The sequence below is a fragment of the Pteropus medius genome, unplaced genomic scaffold, assembly GCF_902729225.1.
Source record: "Pteropus medius unplaced genomic scaffold, Ma_sr-lr_union100, whole genome shotgun sequence".
Classification (NCBI taxonomy): Eukaryota; Metazoa; Chordata; class Mammalia; order Chiroptera; family Pteropodidae; genus Pteropus; species Pteropus medius.
This window is the reverse complement of record NW_024351730.1, coordinates 19,388,972-19,403,298: the sequence shown is the minus strand read 5'-3', so window position 1 is coordinate 19,403,298 and position 14,327 is coordinate 19,388,972. Positions and strand designations below refer to the sequence as shown.

Genomic DNA, 14,327 nt, shown 5'->3' with positions numbered 1-14,327 from the left:
GAGGTTGCCAACCCCAGGCAGAGGACTGGTACAGGTCAATGGCCTTTAGGAACCAGGCCACTTAGCAGGAGGTGAGTGGCAGGCTAGCCACAAAGCTTCATCTGTACTTGTAGTTGCTCTCCAGTGCTAGCATCATAGCCTCAGCTGCAGCTCAGATCATCAGGCATTAGATTCTCATAGCACCGGTCCCTGCTGCTGAAAAGGTTGGAGACCACTGCTATAGCTTATTAAACTTCAACTATCAATTTTGAAATTCATCTTTAATTAAACCATTTAGTCCTCTACGTTTCTTTAAACAAAGACCAGAGGCTAAAAAGCCAGATTACATCAGGGCCACTAGAAGAGTTCTAAGCAAACTTTCTACCATGTTCTGCCATCCTGACCTTCAGTGCAGTCACCATTTTATCTTTATACAGTTCATGATTTAGTTCTTATATATACCACATAGTGTGAGGAGCATTTTACATGTACTCTTTCACTTAATTCCTGCAGTAGTCTGGGAAGCTATTATTAATTCCATATACAGAGGAAAAAGTTAAGGTGCAGAAGAGCCAAGCAGCAACAGTATGGGCGAGCCAGGATTTATAGGCAGGTGTATTTCCCTCCAAAGTCTAGGCTCAGTCGGCAAGGCTTCCTGCCACCTGTAATGGAAGCTGCCATTTAGTACCAGACAGTGTGCTAGGCAGTTTCACATACATTATGCTATTTAAATCTCATAAAAGTCCTACACTTAAATGGTATCAGCATATTTTATATAGGAGTAAACTGATGTTCAAAGGGTTTAAGTAGTCTGTCCAAGTTCACATAACTATCAAGAAGTCAGAATTCCATTCTAAGTCTATGCCTCTTTTTACTACTCCATGAAGTACTGTGTTGGGAAATGACTGAAGGGAAGGAAATGGGGGAGACTGGAGGAAGAGGGTAAAAGAGGTGAAGACAGGGAAGGGGAGGGAAAGAAAGAATGTAACTGTGTGCTAATTCCTCTTACAGTAGGTGTTTTAAAAGAAAAATGATTATGTAAATTCACTATAGCCCTGTGATACATGAAGATAGCTGTTTTTCAAAAAAAAAAATAGAGTATTTCTTGAGTTATTTTATGAATATAGGTTTGAAGAACATCTGATGGTTTTTATTGAGAACTTTACATGAAGGTTTCTTTAAGATATCTGCATACCTACCAATAATCCTCTTTAAACTCTTAATCCTTATGCATTCCTTAGGTATTTCTCATTCAATCCTTACAACCAGTTTCTTCTTCAACAAAATTAGTCAATACTAAAAAAATATAGATACTGCTTTCTTGTTGGGACTGTGGGCTGTTTTCTTCAAGCTATTCTATGGGTTGAGGCTTCTCTGTTCAGACTTGTCAAACGAGTTTCAACTACTTGTAATTTGTTTCCTTATTTCTTCCAGCTGTAGACCTTTACTATATCTAGACATGTCATATCGTTGATTAGAAAGTCGAGTTCAGTGGGTGCACATTTCCAAGATCATATCCTTTCTCCTGTAGATGATGTATCGGTAAGTTCAGTTTTGTTTTGTAAACAGCTTGTTTGCTCTAGTCTGTCTGTCATTAGATGCCTAACCTGTTGAAGGACTGCTTGTGTTGTCTTCGATGGTTTCAATCTGAACTGAATTTTGTGAGATTTCTGGAATTATTATAGCAGCTGAATTAGTCTGTATTTGAAATCAATATTTTTGTATTAAAAAGATCATTGTCAGCATTATTTCATATGCTGCCAAGTTCAATAGTTGGGATTTTAGAAGTTAATGAAAAGCTATATTACATCGTGTCATGACTGCTTCTGATTTTGGGAGGAGAAGGGGTGGTATTCATTTGTTTTAAAAAAGCCTCCTTCAGCCATTTGATGAAATTTAATTTCTATAGCACCTTCCCTATAGCTGCTTTTCTTGTACTTGATGATAGTCAGTCCCTGTAAACTAATGAAGATTGGGAGTTAATAATTTCAGAGATACCTGTCTGCATCCAGAAATCTCAGGACTCCTTGTGGGGAGAAAAGAAACAGGAGGTTCAGATTGGGGAAAACATGTCTACTCTCTAAAAAATTTTCTATTGACTATTAAGAAAAAAGAAAACTGAATTATTTTTTCAGTTATAATTACTCAGTTCTATTTTTTCAAATGGGGTTTGCTATTTGCAGAAGAGGGGATAAAATAAGATTCCTTGGCTTAACTTTACATATAATTAAAATAGTGATTTTAAACATTTGTAATGACCATAATACTTCATCATTACTTATATTTATGCCATTTTCAAAACATTTTTACTTATGTTATTTCATTTAATAGTCAGGACCCCCTTGTGAGATCAGTAGAACAGGTATCGTTAACTCCCATTTTTAAGTGCAAAATCTGAGGGAATTAGTGAGCACAAAGTAATTGTCAAAGGATCTCTGAGCTCCATGGGAAGGGTGTACAATGCTTCACACATAATCATCACTCCACAAATATTTGTTGAACACAAATGAATAAACAAATGTAAATGTCCAGCATTAATGTTTTGTTTATTTATTAAAATTTATTGAATTTGAAAATGCATATTCCATGTTTATGGAAATCATGATATTATAAAGCCATAGTTCCAACCTTTCATATTTCACATTTCTCTCTAAATTATTCTTTTAAAAATATGAAGTCTCATTAATATAGGCACCAAAAGTCATCTTTTCTAATAAATATTTATGTGTTTATAAGAATGTTTTCAGTTTTCAGTTTATAGGAATGTTTTTAGTAAATTACAGGAAATAAATAACAGAAACAAGATCAATGTTCTTGTTCAGGTGACCCATGACACTTCTTGATAAAGAAAGCAGACAGTGGAAACCATCAAATACCTATGGTTTCTTTAAGATAAATTCATGGAACGCTAATCCAGGATTTGGAGGATTTGGAGGAAATGGCAGGTTACACTAACAGACAAACTTTAAGGACTGAGGCAAAGCAAATGCTTAATAATTACGGGTACCCCCCACTTTTCAAAAGTTCATGTTACGCCCCTTCACTTTTACAAAAGATCTACATTAGTATCTATTTTTGTTAAACCAAAACAATCTGAAGATTTTTGCTTTTACAAAAAAAGGCGAAAAGAGCATTCGGCGTTTGTTTTGCAGTGAGCCATTACAGAGACAGCCTGCACCCGGAGCAGCGAAACTGGCCTGCCAATCTCACTCTACTTTATGCAGGCTGCATATTTATCATATCATTCCTGCTCTTACTATGTGTTAGTGATATCTTAGGTTTTATATGTTAATTGGTATGACTGAGAGCGTTAATTTTGGGGATATGGGAATGTTCAAAATTTTTTACATATAAATTCATGGTAATTGCTTCTTTGCTTTACACCATTTTGGCTTGTGAAAAATTTCATAAGAATGCTCTACTTCACAGAATGGGGGAAACCTGTACTATGACACCCTATGTTTCATACCAATTCTACAATATGTTCTACAGTCATACTGACCATTCTTACTTCTCTATTAACAAGAAATACAATGTGGAAGCCTTGTCAAAATACATTTTATTCATACATTTACTGTTTCTGTTATACTGAAAACTCTTCTCTGTGGGTTTAGTGACCCTTTTCTCTACATTTTAGAGATAGTCTTTAGTGTTTGGACTTTGCTATGAATATCCATTTGCATTTGCTTTGAGCAATATTCATACTCCTACTCTTCCCTATAAATTTATTAATTGGGTTACTCGCTCACTTAAAATCTCAATTATTTGAGATTGTCTTTTCCTAGAAGTCTGCATCTCTCTAGCTCATAATTTTGGGCATTACTCAGTAAATGCAAAAATTAAGTTCCTCCTCTTTATTGTCATCCTTTAGAGAAAAAGAGAGCTCTGGGAAAGTCTTGGCAAACATTCAAGTTCTATATTTTAATTTCATTCTGAATACTCATTTTAATCAACTTGTTAATTTGCCAAGTCCATTATCTAATAGAGTCAAAAACTCTACCTTTGGAGTTAAGATCAAAACAGCAAAATAAGACCTTCATGTTTCTTAATGATTACTAAACTTGGTATTAAAGTATCAATTAAATTTTACTGTTTTGTTAGTTTTCAGCAAACTCAGAGCTTATTATGTGCCATATATGTGCTACACTTAATAGCTTGTTTAATTCTCTCAACAATCCTATGATTAGGTACTATTATTATCTCCATTTTATAGATGAAAATATAACTAGCCCTACATCATCACAGGCTACTGAATGGAAGAGTTTAGATTTGAGATAGTCTGGAATCAGAGCTTAACTATTAAGATAGTCTGTGTTTTTTTTCTTTTCTTTTTCTTTTGATAATTTTTTAAGAGAAAATATATTTTGCTTTTTAATTCAAAATTTGAGTAAAAGATTCATAGTGCTATTCACTCAGTATCCCATAAAATTGCAGCAACAATTACATGAGATAACATGTATGTGAACTCCTGACCCAGAGAAGGAATTTGGTATGTGCTAGAGCCCTTCTTTACTCTAGCAACTTCATTGCCTCACATCTCTGGGTAGTTTTTATTATCACTATTTTAAGGTGGGAAAACTGAAATTCAGAGAGGACTCATAAATTTCTCAAGATACATGTTAAAGAGTTACAAGCAGGGACTGAAGCCAAACTCTTCTGACCCTAAAAGACAGGGTTATATCTCAATAGAAGGAGCCTAGAGAAGATTTGTCCAGGTAGGGGAAGACTTAAAGGAATTTTTTTAAATTGTTATCTCAGAGACAAACTCACTGTGTTTTCCTTTACTCTCACACTAGGACCACACTCAGAACACTTCTGGTAACAGCTATGTGGGGGTTTTTCCCCAAGTAATTCTCCAACACCAATTGTCCTACAATTCACGTCAATTCTGACAGTAATTGAAGTTAGCACAAATACCATAGGCGCAGGGCTCAGTCCTCTAAGACAGCCTTTGCTCCATTTCATATGTCAATTGCAAGTCCAGGCTGTTATCTGCACTTCTGACCAACTGGCTGTAAATCAGAAGTACTCACAATTCCCTCCCCAGGTTAGATTAATTTGCTAAAGCAGCTTATAGAATTTAGAACAAAAGTTTACCTACGAGATTACCAGTTTACTACAAAGGATATTAAAGGATATGAATAAAAAGCCAAATGAAGAGATAACATACAGCGGTCCAAAAGAATCCCACATGCAGGAAATTATGTCTTCGTGGAGTTGGGGTGTGCCACCCTCCCAATATATAGACATGTACACCAACCCAGAAGCTCCCTGAATCCCATACTATTGGGATTTCTATGGAGGCTTCACCACATAGGCATGATTTATTATTAATTCAGTCTTCAGCCCCTCTCCCCTTCCCAAAAGACGAGGAGTGGTGGAACTGAATATTCCAAGCTTCGAATAATGGCCTGGGCTTTCTGGTGACTGGCACCCATCCTGAATCTATTCCAGACCCTCACCTCCCCCCGCCACCGCCGCCCCGCTCCACAGAGTTACCTCATCAGAACAAAAGACACCCCTGTCACCCAAAAAATCCCAAAGGATTTAGAAACTCTACTTAAGGAATGGAGGTCAAAGACCAAATATTAGAACACGAGATGCTACTAGTGCTCTTATGACTTAAGAAATTACAAGGGTTTTAGGACCTCTGTGCCAGGAACCAGGGCAGAGACCAATATATACATTGTCTATTAGTTCACAATCATTAACTCTCATTTTTTTACCTTAATAAAAATTTATTTGTATTATTTTGAATATTTACAGAAAAGTAGTTTATAATCCTTTATTATTTTTAATCGCATGGCACAAATTGAGACAAAAGCATTATAGCTTGTACCGAGTTGCATGAGGGATAAAACCCTTTTTTATTTATCCTTGCCTTCCTAAACCCAGCATGATGCCTAAACAGAAAAAAAGCTCAGTAAAACGTTGTGGAAAGGAAAAATAGATGGATGAATGGATGAATAGATAGATAGTTGAATGCAGAGACAGACAGACAAATGAAAGGACAAATAAGGAATAAGAAATGTTATGATAGCTGGTCAATTCTTAGAGGTAGGTCGTTAGGACATATTTGTTGTGTGCAAGGCTCTGACTCAAGCATTTAAATACAAACGATTAATTTTGCGTACATGCATATCATCCCAGACTGGAACTTAACCTCCTACCTGACACTCGTTTTATAAACTTTAATAGGTGGGACTGCACATTGTGCCAAAAACATGTTAGGGCTAAATTGCACATGTGCGCACATGAACACATGCACACCATAACCTTTGGTGCTATCTTTTCTAGTAAAGCAGAACATTCTATGTATAATAAGTTTCTGTTTTGTTACTCAATTCCTTATTTCCTTTTTAGTATTCCACTTGTAAAACAGCATTTTCATTTTATTGTGTCGCTCTTGGTCACAGTGGAACACTTTTTTTTATTGATTAATATTGCCTTAAAAATATTCCTGTTATTTCCCACTACCCTACCTATCTAAGCTTCTTCTTGTGGGGCAACTCCAAGATGATACTAAAATCCAAAATGCTACTGGTATCAAAATTACCTACCATAAATACCTTAACATTAAAATTACCATTTTATCAGTATGGTTGATTCCTATCAGAGTATAATAATAACAACAAAAATAGTGACAATAGCTCACATTTATAGAGTATTTGCTGTGTGTTGATCACTTTCTATGAATTAATGCATTTAACCTTCATATAAGTCCTATGATGTTGATATTAATTTCATTTCTATTTTACAATAGGGAGAACTTAACAAAAAGGGCCAAATGCCTTGCCTCACCTTCTGAAGCTAGCATATGGCAGGGTTAGGACCTGAACTCTGATAGTCTGGCTCCAGAGATTGGGCACTTATCATTAATGCTATACCACTCCCAAGTAGAAGTCAGTTCAGTCCTGTTGCATTAATTAAACATGTGACTCTGCTCGATCCCTAATCCAAAGTCTAAGTTCAACACTATTTAAAAAAGGCTTTTCCAGCCATAACCTAGCACAATAAAACTATATTTTGCTGATATCTGAAGGTGAGAGAGAGTTAAATGCTAGTCATATCTCAGAATACAGCTAGAGAAGGTCCCTTTATACCGAATCAGGAAAGGGACAAGAATCTGACATTAATTGGATAGGTGCTAGAGGAAAGACAGGGCTGCAAGAATCTGGAATAAATTCAGCCTAGCAGGCCAGATATAATCAGCAGTGAGTAATTGTGTCCTTGTCAGGAGGCAGCAGGGGTGAAAGTATGCCTCTGTGGGGATAAAGTACATGCATGGTGAGTATAAGAAAAGTGTTCTCAATCTCCTTTAGTCCATGTTTTCCTTTTCCACTCTTAAAATCTTCAGTTATGCTTCTTTTTAGCCAGGGTGCCCAATCTCCATCCCTAGGACAAGGGTGAAGGAATTTTTCTAGATAAGCGAAGTAGTCTTGTCTTTTTTTACCATCCTCATTTTCCTTCTCTGAGTCCCTAAATGCAGTTTAGCTGAATCTCTTCATTATTTTCCACAGAAAACTTTCTTTGGTCTAGACTACAATGGTATTTTATTCAATTTTTCACTTCCTCTTTGCCCTACCCCTCACCTCCACCCATATCTGTGAGTTGGATACAGAAAATATATCAGAAGTTTTATTTCTTCTTCTTTTTTTAAACCTTCTAACAAGAACACATTCCATGGATCAGCACAATGTTGTAAATACATCCAGAGCCATGTTTTCAAAACTGTGTTCTGTGGAACATCAGAATTCCCTTAAGATATCAGTAGATAACAGTAGTTTAAAAAAAAAAAAAAGTACATCTGTAAAACTTCCATTTCAATCTAACTCAATAAATAGTACTCAAGTATCTACTCAAGAGTCAGATGATATATTACTCACTGGTGTTGAATCAGTAAACAGGATATTTACAAAACCAAAATGGAAATGCTACTCACCTTTACTCCCATTTGAAACCATTAAAGGCTCTATGTCTTCTAGAACTGAGGATCCTATTTAACTTTATGTAACCCATTTTTGAATGTTGGAAACCTCCATTTCCCCTTCTACCTGGGAATACTTCTCGAGAAATGCCTCAATGCTATATAGAACTTATTCATTCTCTTTAAGATCTTGCACGTTTAGGGATAAGAGAATACAGGTACACATAACATCTCAAGAAATAAAATATATAGGGAACATGTGGCAGTATAGAAAAAAACAACGTGTCAAATAAAAGTCTTTGAAGTTTACAGACAACCCCAAATATGGTCATCAATTTTCCCAGTATGAGCCAGCTTCACAGACCCTTCTTCTCTTTTCCTCACCTCCAGATGACCTCACCATTGTTATGAGAGCATCTGTGGGGAGGGAGAGAAAGGAATCCTAACTTTCTGAGAATTCATGAAAATTTAAAGCCAGTGGAAAGGAAGAAGATATAAAGCAAAAACAAATACAAGACTTAATCACAACAAAGAGGGTGGCCTCTCTGATCAGTAAAACAATCTCTACCTTCACATCATAAAACTCTTCACTTGCTTTTTATGCTGCTTGAAATTTCACACATGATTCATTTGAGTTAATAGGAAATCTGTTCTGAAAAAGAAAAAAAAAATCATTCTTTAAAGGAAGTTTACATCACGTAGAAAAATGGGCTTCTGAGTCCTAGCGGCCAAAGTTAGGTTCTAACTCTACATATTGGCTTCATGAATTGAGCAAGTTATTTGAAATAAAGATAAATAATTCTACTAACAAGAGTATTTGGAGGGTAAATGTAACAGTATATCAACAACTACAAAATCATCACTTACTAACTAGTAGCTCTTGTTTTTATTACTTTTAGTATTAAATGGTTATTCTAAAATAGTTGCAAACCCTTCTTCTTTCTTTCTCACCTCCAGATAACCTCAGCCATTGTTATGGCAGCATCTGTGAAAAGAGAGAGAGGGGAGTCCTGATTTTTTGAGAATTCATGAGAATTTAAAGAGCACCCAGAAAGATATAATTCACGTATCAGAGTGTATTAGGTCATCACAAGGTTGCTTTTCTGTAAAAAATGACTGATTTTAGTGGCTCAGAGGAAATAATGATTTTCATTGATGGAAATAGAATTGGCACTTTGGTTCTTATAGGATAAAAGTTTCCTAGTCTGGTGTCCTCCAGGGATGGGCACCAGGCTAGAAAAAAAGAGCAAAGTTTTCTGCACCAAATAGCTCCCAGGAATTTAATGTATTTAGTGCCTTTGTTCAGTTACATTAGGAGTTGAGTAGACTTTTAGGTAGGCCTAGGAAACTAACCAATAATTTCTTTTTAAATCAGATAGTATATTTTAAACTTCAAAAACTGTATATGAAGATTTATGGGAACATAACCTAACTGTAAATTGGCGTTTGTAAAATAATCACATGTATCTACATTTGTATATGATAATATGTATCTATAAGACAGCAGAAAAATAATCCTGAAATAGGAAAGATTTGGAGCTTGTAGATAAATCTACAAAGGGCATGTAGTTGACTGGAGTGAGCCAAAGTTGTGTGTTTGGGGAAGGCCTTTCTAGAAAAAAGAGAGATCATGTGAAGTAGGGGATCCATAATGTCTTTTGCAAACTCAAGTCATCTTTGAACTAATATATATAGAGCTTGGTTACTGAGAAAATACATATCCTAATCTAATCGTTAACAATTATACTGCTCTATATATTCCTCATGGTATATAGCTTTCGGTTTGCAAGAATGCAGAAAGCGAAGTCACAAAATTATTCAAATTATCACCATGTTTTCACTGACAACATCTTTGGGAAAATTATGCCATAAATACACTGAATAATCAAGCTTAATAAAGGTGTAATGGATATAATAAATTGAATTTCATGCAGCCTCTATGTTGCATTATTCTGAATAAGTATCATCTGTGCTTGTCCTTTATCTAAAGGAATGCAGAATGACAATTAGGTTATGATGAGGGATTACTTTTAGCTTTCTTCTCATTTTAATTTCCAAGAGTTCACTTTGTATACATCCCCCAAATTATTGCTTCAATAAAATATCTCTTAGTCTTCTAATTGCATGCTTCACATAGAATTCTGTTAATGAAATAGTTCTCCACCATTCCCAAAATAGAGATTTTAAATCTCACATGTTTTTTGACAAGCTATAGATTTCTGTCCATTTTCATTAAAGTAAAAATATTTTAAGTTGTGACTCTAAAATTTTAAGATGGCTCCCAAGATTCCCGTCTCTTGATATACACATTCCTTCCCCCAGTTATTCAAAAACTAATCTAGGTACTGAAGTGAAGAGATTTTGCAGATATAACTAAAGTCTCAAATTAGTAAACTTTAAAATGAAGAGATTATCTTGGTGGGCCTAACCTAATCAGGCAACATCTTAAAAAAGAACAAGGCTCCACCTGGAGAGATGCAGAATGTGAAGAAGATCAGTTGGAAGAGATATTCACCATTGCTGGCTTTGTCAAATAGAGTACTCCATGTGGCAAGAAGATAGATTTCAAAGTTCATAAATCTCTTTGAGTTGCAGCCTTTCTCCTTTGGTCCGTCTTGTGGGGTGGGGTGGGGGGGTTGTTTTTTTTAATAACTTGGAGACATACTGATAAAATTCTCTGAAGAAATGAATGGTCAACAAATGAAGAATGAATGAGCAAGTGACTAAATTAATATATAAATAATAAATCTATTTAAGAATTAAAATGCAATCAATGGAGAGGCGGTCTGGCACCGAGAAAAAAATAGTCTCTCAGGAGTTAGAAGATACAAGTTTAAGATGACTATTATATTGGAAAAGTCACTTAATTATCTCTGGCCCTCAGTTCCCTCAGCTGGAAAGTGTGTTAAGCTATACTAAATAGTTTCTATGTTCTCCTAAACTTCTGAATTTAGGTTTAAAGCCATTTAAGAAGCTAAGAAATGTCACTCCCCATGGAGCTTCTGCTTCTAGCTTTCTTAGCTCTTGTTCGTCAGAGGACATACTGCCTTTCCACAGCCAGCTGTCTAGATTCATTATAATCAGTCAATGCACATATTGTCAATATTTTCCATACCATATAGAATTCAAGCCTATCAAGTTTCACTGGGTTTATTAGTGAAAATTATTACTTATGTCAAAACTATAACCTTCTTAATTATTTAGGTCCAAACAGATTGTATATTTTATGCTAGCATCTATACACATATATTTTTATATTCAAAAGAAAAATTTTTGTAAATTAATCAATATTTATTAAAAATCTCCTTGGTACAAAGTATTACACTAAATCTTGTGAAGAAAATGTGAAAAATGCTTTCTGCCTCCAAAGAACTTGGCTTATCAACATACATATGAAAAGATAAATTCTAATAAAAGGAATAGATAAAGTTGACTACAATGGCAAATTGTAAAGAAGAAGCACTAAAAAATGAGTTAGATGACCTGGGCTGTTTTAAGCTGCTCGACTCTAACAATTAAGGTATTCCCTCTCTCAGCCTATGTTACTTTCTATGTAAGGTTGGTATAACAGCTGCCTTTCATGGATTTATAAAACTCCTACTCTGTGCAAAGCATTAGGTCTTAATGATAAAAAGATGAACAAGACTAGTCCACCCCATTGAGTTCACAGTTAAGTATAGATAAAAATACATGCAAAAACTATATATTTGATACAATAGGATTAGGACTATTGTTAATCATAAGGTGCTACAGAAAAAGCAGAGTTACTTTTCCCTCCTAAATTGTGGAAATTTCTTCTAATCCCGATAGTATGCAATGTAATATATATGACATTACTTTTGAGTATTATTGCCAAATGAATTTAACCAAAATCTAATCAAGTCTTTAGATCTAAATTTAAGCTTATAGGAAATGATGGGAATAGAACAGGTTAAATGATATCACAAGAAAGCATCAGACAAGTCCAGAAGATGGGACATTTTAAGGGACAATGGATTTGATCTCTTCAACTAGTCAATGTCATTAAAAACTCAAAAGGTTGCAGGGCTCTTTTAGATTAAAAGAGATTTAAAAGGCATAATACCTAAGGTATGGTGTGGTCCTTGATTTGTAGAAACCATCTGTAAATATAATAGAGACAATAGAGGAAATTTGAAGATAGATTGGGTGTTAGAAGATATTGGAGAAATGTTAATTTTTTAGAAGTGTTACAATGTTGTGGTTATGTTGAAAAATCTTAATTGTTTATAATAATGATTTGGTGAAAGGTTATGATATCTTACCTCGCATTAAAATACAGTAGCAAACATGAATGAAGTAAAATGTTAACAGCATGATTGTTAAAAGCAAAAATATTACCTATTGATAAAATGACGTGATAAATATAGAGGTGTTTTATAATGCCATTCTTTCTAAATTTCTATGTTTCTTAAAATATTCACAATAGAGTTAAAAATAAAAGTTGAGTCAATGAGATAATAGATTTGAAGTCACTTTGTAAACTCTAAAAAAATAGATGGATAAAAGAGATTTTTTAAAGTGTTTCAGAAAGACAGAATGGTCCTTTTTCAAGTATGTGTGTTACTTTGGACAACACTGTGAAGAGAAGTCAGGACTGGCCACCACAAAGAGACATGAAATGCTGCTAAAAATAAAATTCAATATCATGGACTCCCAGAGCCTGATTTTTTTAAATTAAATTTATTGGGATGACATTGGATAATAAAATTATATAGGTTTCAAGTATACAATTCAATAATACATCATATGTATATCGCATTATGTGCTCATTGCATTATGTGCTCACCACCCAAATTCAAATCTCCTTCTGTCACCATATATTTGACTTTCTTCACACTTGTCTATCTCTCTCCATTCCTCTTTCTCTCTGACAACCACTAAACTGTCATCTGTGTCTATGAGTTTTTGTTTGTTTTGTTCATTTGTTGTTTTAAATTTTATATCCCACATTTGAGTAAAATCATATGGTTTTCAACTTTTTCTGTTTGACTTATTTCACTTAGCACGATAATCTCAAGATCCATCCATGTTGTTGCAAATGGCAATATTTCATCTTATGGCTAATATTCCATTGTATAAACATACCATAGCTTTTTTATTTAATCATCTATCGAAGGACACTTCAGTTATTTCCATGTCTTGATCACTATGAATATTGCTGTAATGAATATTGAGGTACATATATCTTTAGGAGTAAATGTTTTCAAATTTGAGGGGTAGATACCCATAAGAGGGATTGCTATGATATATGGTAATTCTATTTTTAAAATTTTGGGAAGCCTTCATACTGTTTTGCCTAGGGGCTATATCAACTTACATTCCCACAAGCAGTGTTCTTTTTTTCTCTATAACTTTTCTTGTTATTACTTTTGTTAATGATAGCCATTCTAACAGGTTTGAAATGGTATCTTCTTGTGGTTTTGATTTACATTTCCCTAATAGCTAGTGAAGCTGAGCATCTTTTCATATGTCTGTTGGCAATTTGTATGTCTTTTTGGGAGAAGTGTCTGTTCAGATCCACTGTCCATCTTTTAATTGGATTTTTTTGTTTCATTGTTGAGTTGTATGAGTTCTTTACATATTTGGATATTAGCCTCTTATAGAAGGTGTCGTTTGCAAAATCTTCTCCCATTCAGTTGGTTGCTTCTTTGTTTTGTTGATGGCTTCTTTTGATGTGCAGAAGCATTTTAGTTTGATATAGTCCCATTCATTTATTTTTGCTTTTACTGCTCTCGCCTTTGAGATCAAATTCATAAAATTCTCTCTAAAACCAAGGTACATGAGTTTAGTACCTATATTTACTTGTATGTGATTTATCATTTCAGGTCTTATATTTAAATACTTGAACCAATTTTAGTTAATTTTGGTATATGGTGACAGGTAGTAGTGTAGTTTCATTCTTTTGCTTGTGGCTTTTCAATTTTCCCATTACCATTTATTGAAGAGGCTTTTTTTCTCTACTGTATGTTTTTGGCTCCTTTGTCAAAAATTATTTACCCATATAGATGTGGGTTTATTTCTGAGCTCTCAATTCTGAATCATTGGTCTGTGTGTCTGTTTTGCCTAGACTCACTAAGAAAAAAAAAGAAAAGACATAAACAAAATCAGAAATGAAAGAGAAATTATGACATATATCACAGATATACAAAGAATCATAAAAAATACTGTGAAAGACTATACGCCACAAAATTCAATGACCTAGAAGAAATGGACAAGTTCCTAGAAATATACAACCTTCCTAGACTGAATCACAAAGAACTAGAAAATCTAATTAGATTGACCAACAGTAAGGAAATAAAAACAATCATAAAAAACTTCCCAGAGTTTGTTTCAAGATGGTAGGGTAGGTAAATACTGCATGCCTCCTCCCATGACTGCATTAAAATTAGAACTCAAGTTT

General features: G+C 34.4%; 1 protein-coding gene across 1 annotated transcript in view; it reads left to right on the top strand.

The window, feature by feature from the left end:
• Positions 1-1,451: 1,451 nt before the first annotated feature.
• Positions 1,452-14,327, top strand: part of TMPRSS11A (transmembrane serine protease 11A) — a 52,491-nt gene continuing 39,615 nt past the window's right edge. Inside the window, exon 1 of the mRNA XM_039844957.1 lies at positions 1,452-1,521. Within this exon, the coding sequence (XP_039700891.1) occupies positions 1,511-1,521 (11 nt within the window). The 5' untranslated portion in view covers positions 1,452-1,510. The remainder of the gene's footprint in view (positions 1,522-14,327) is intronic.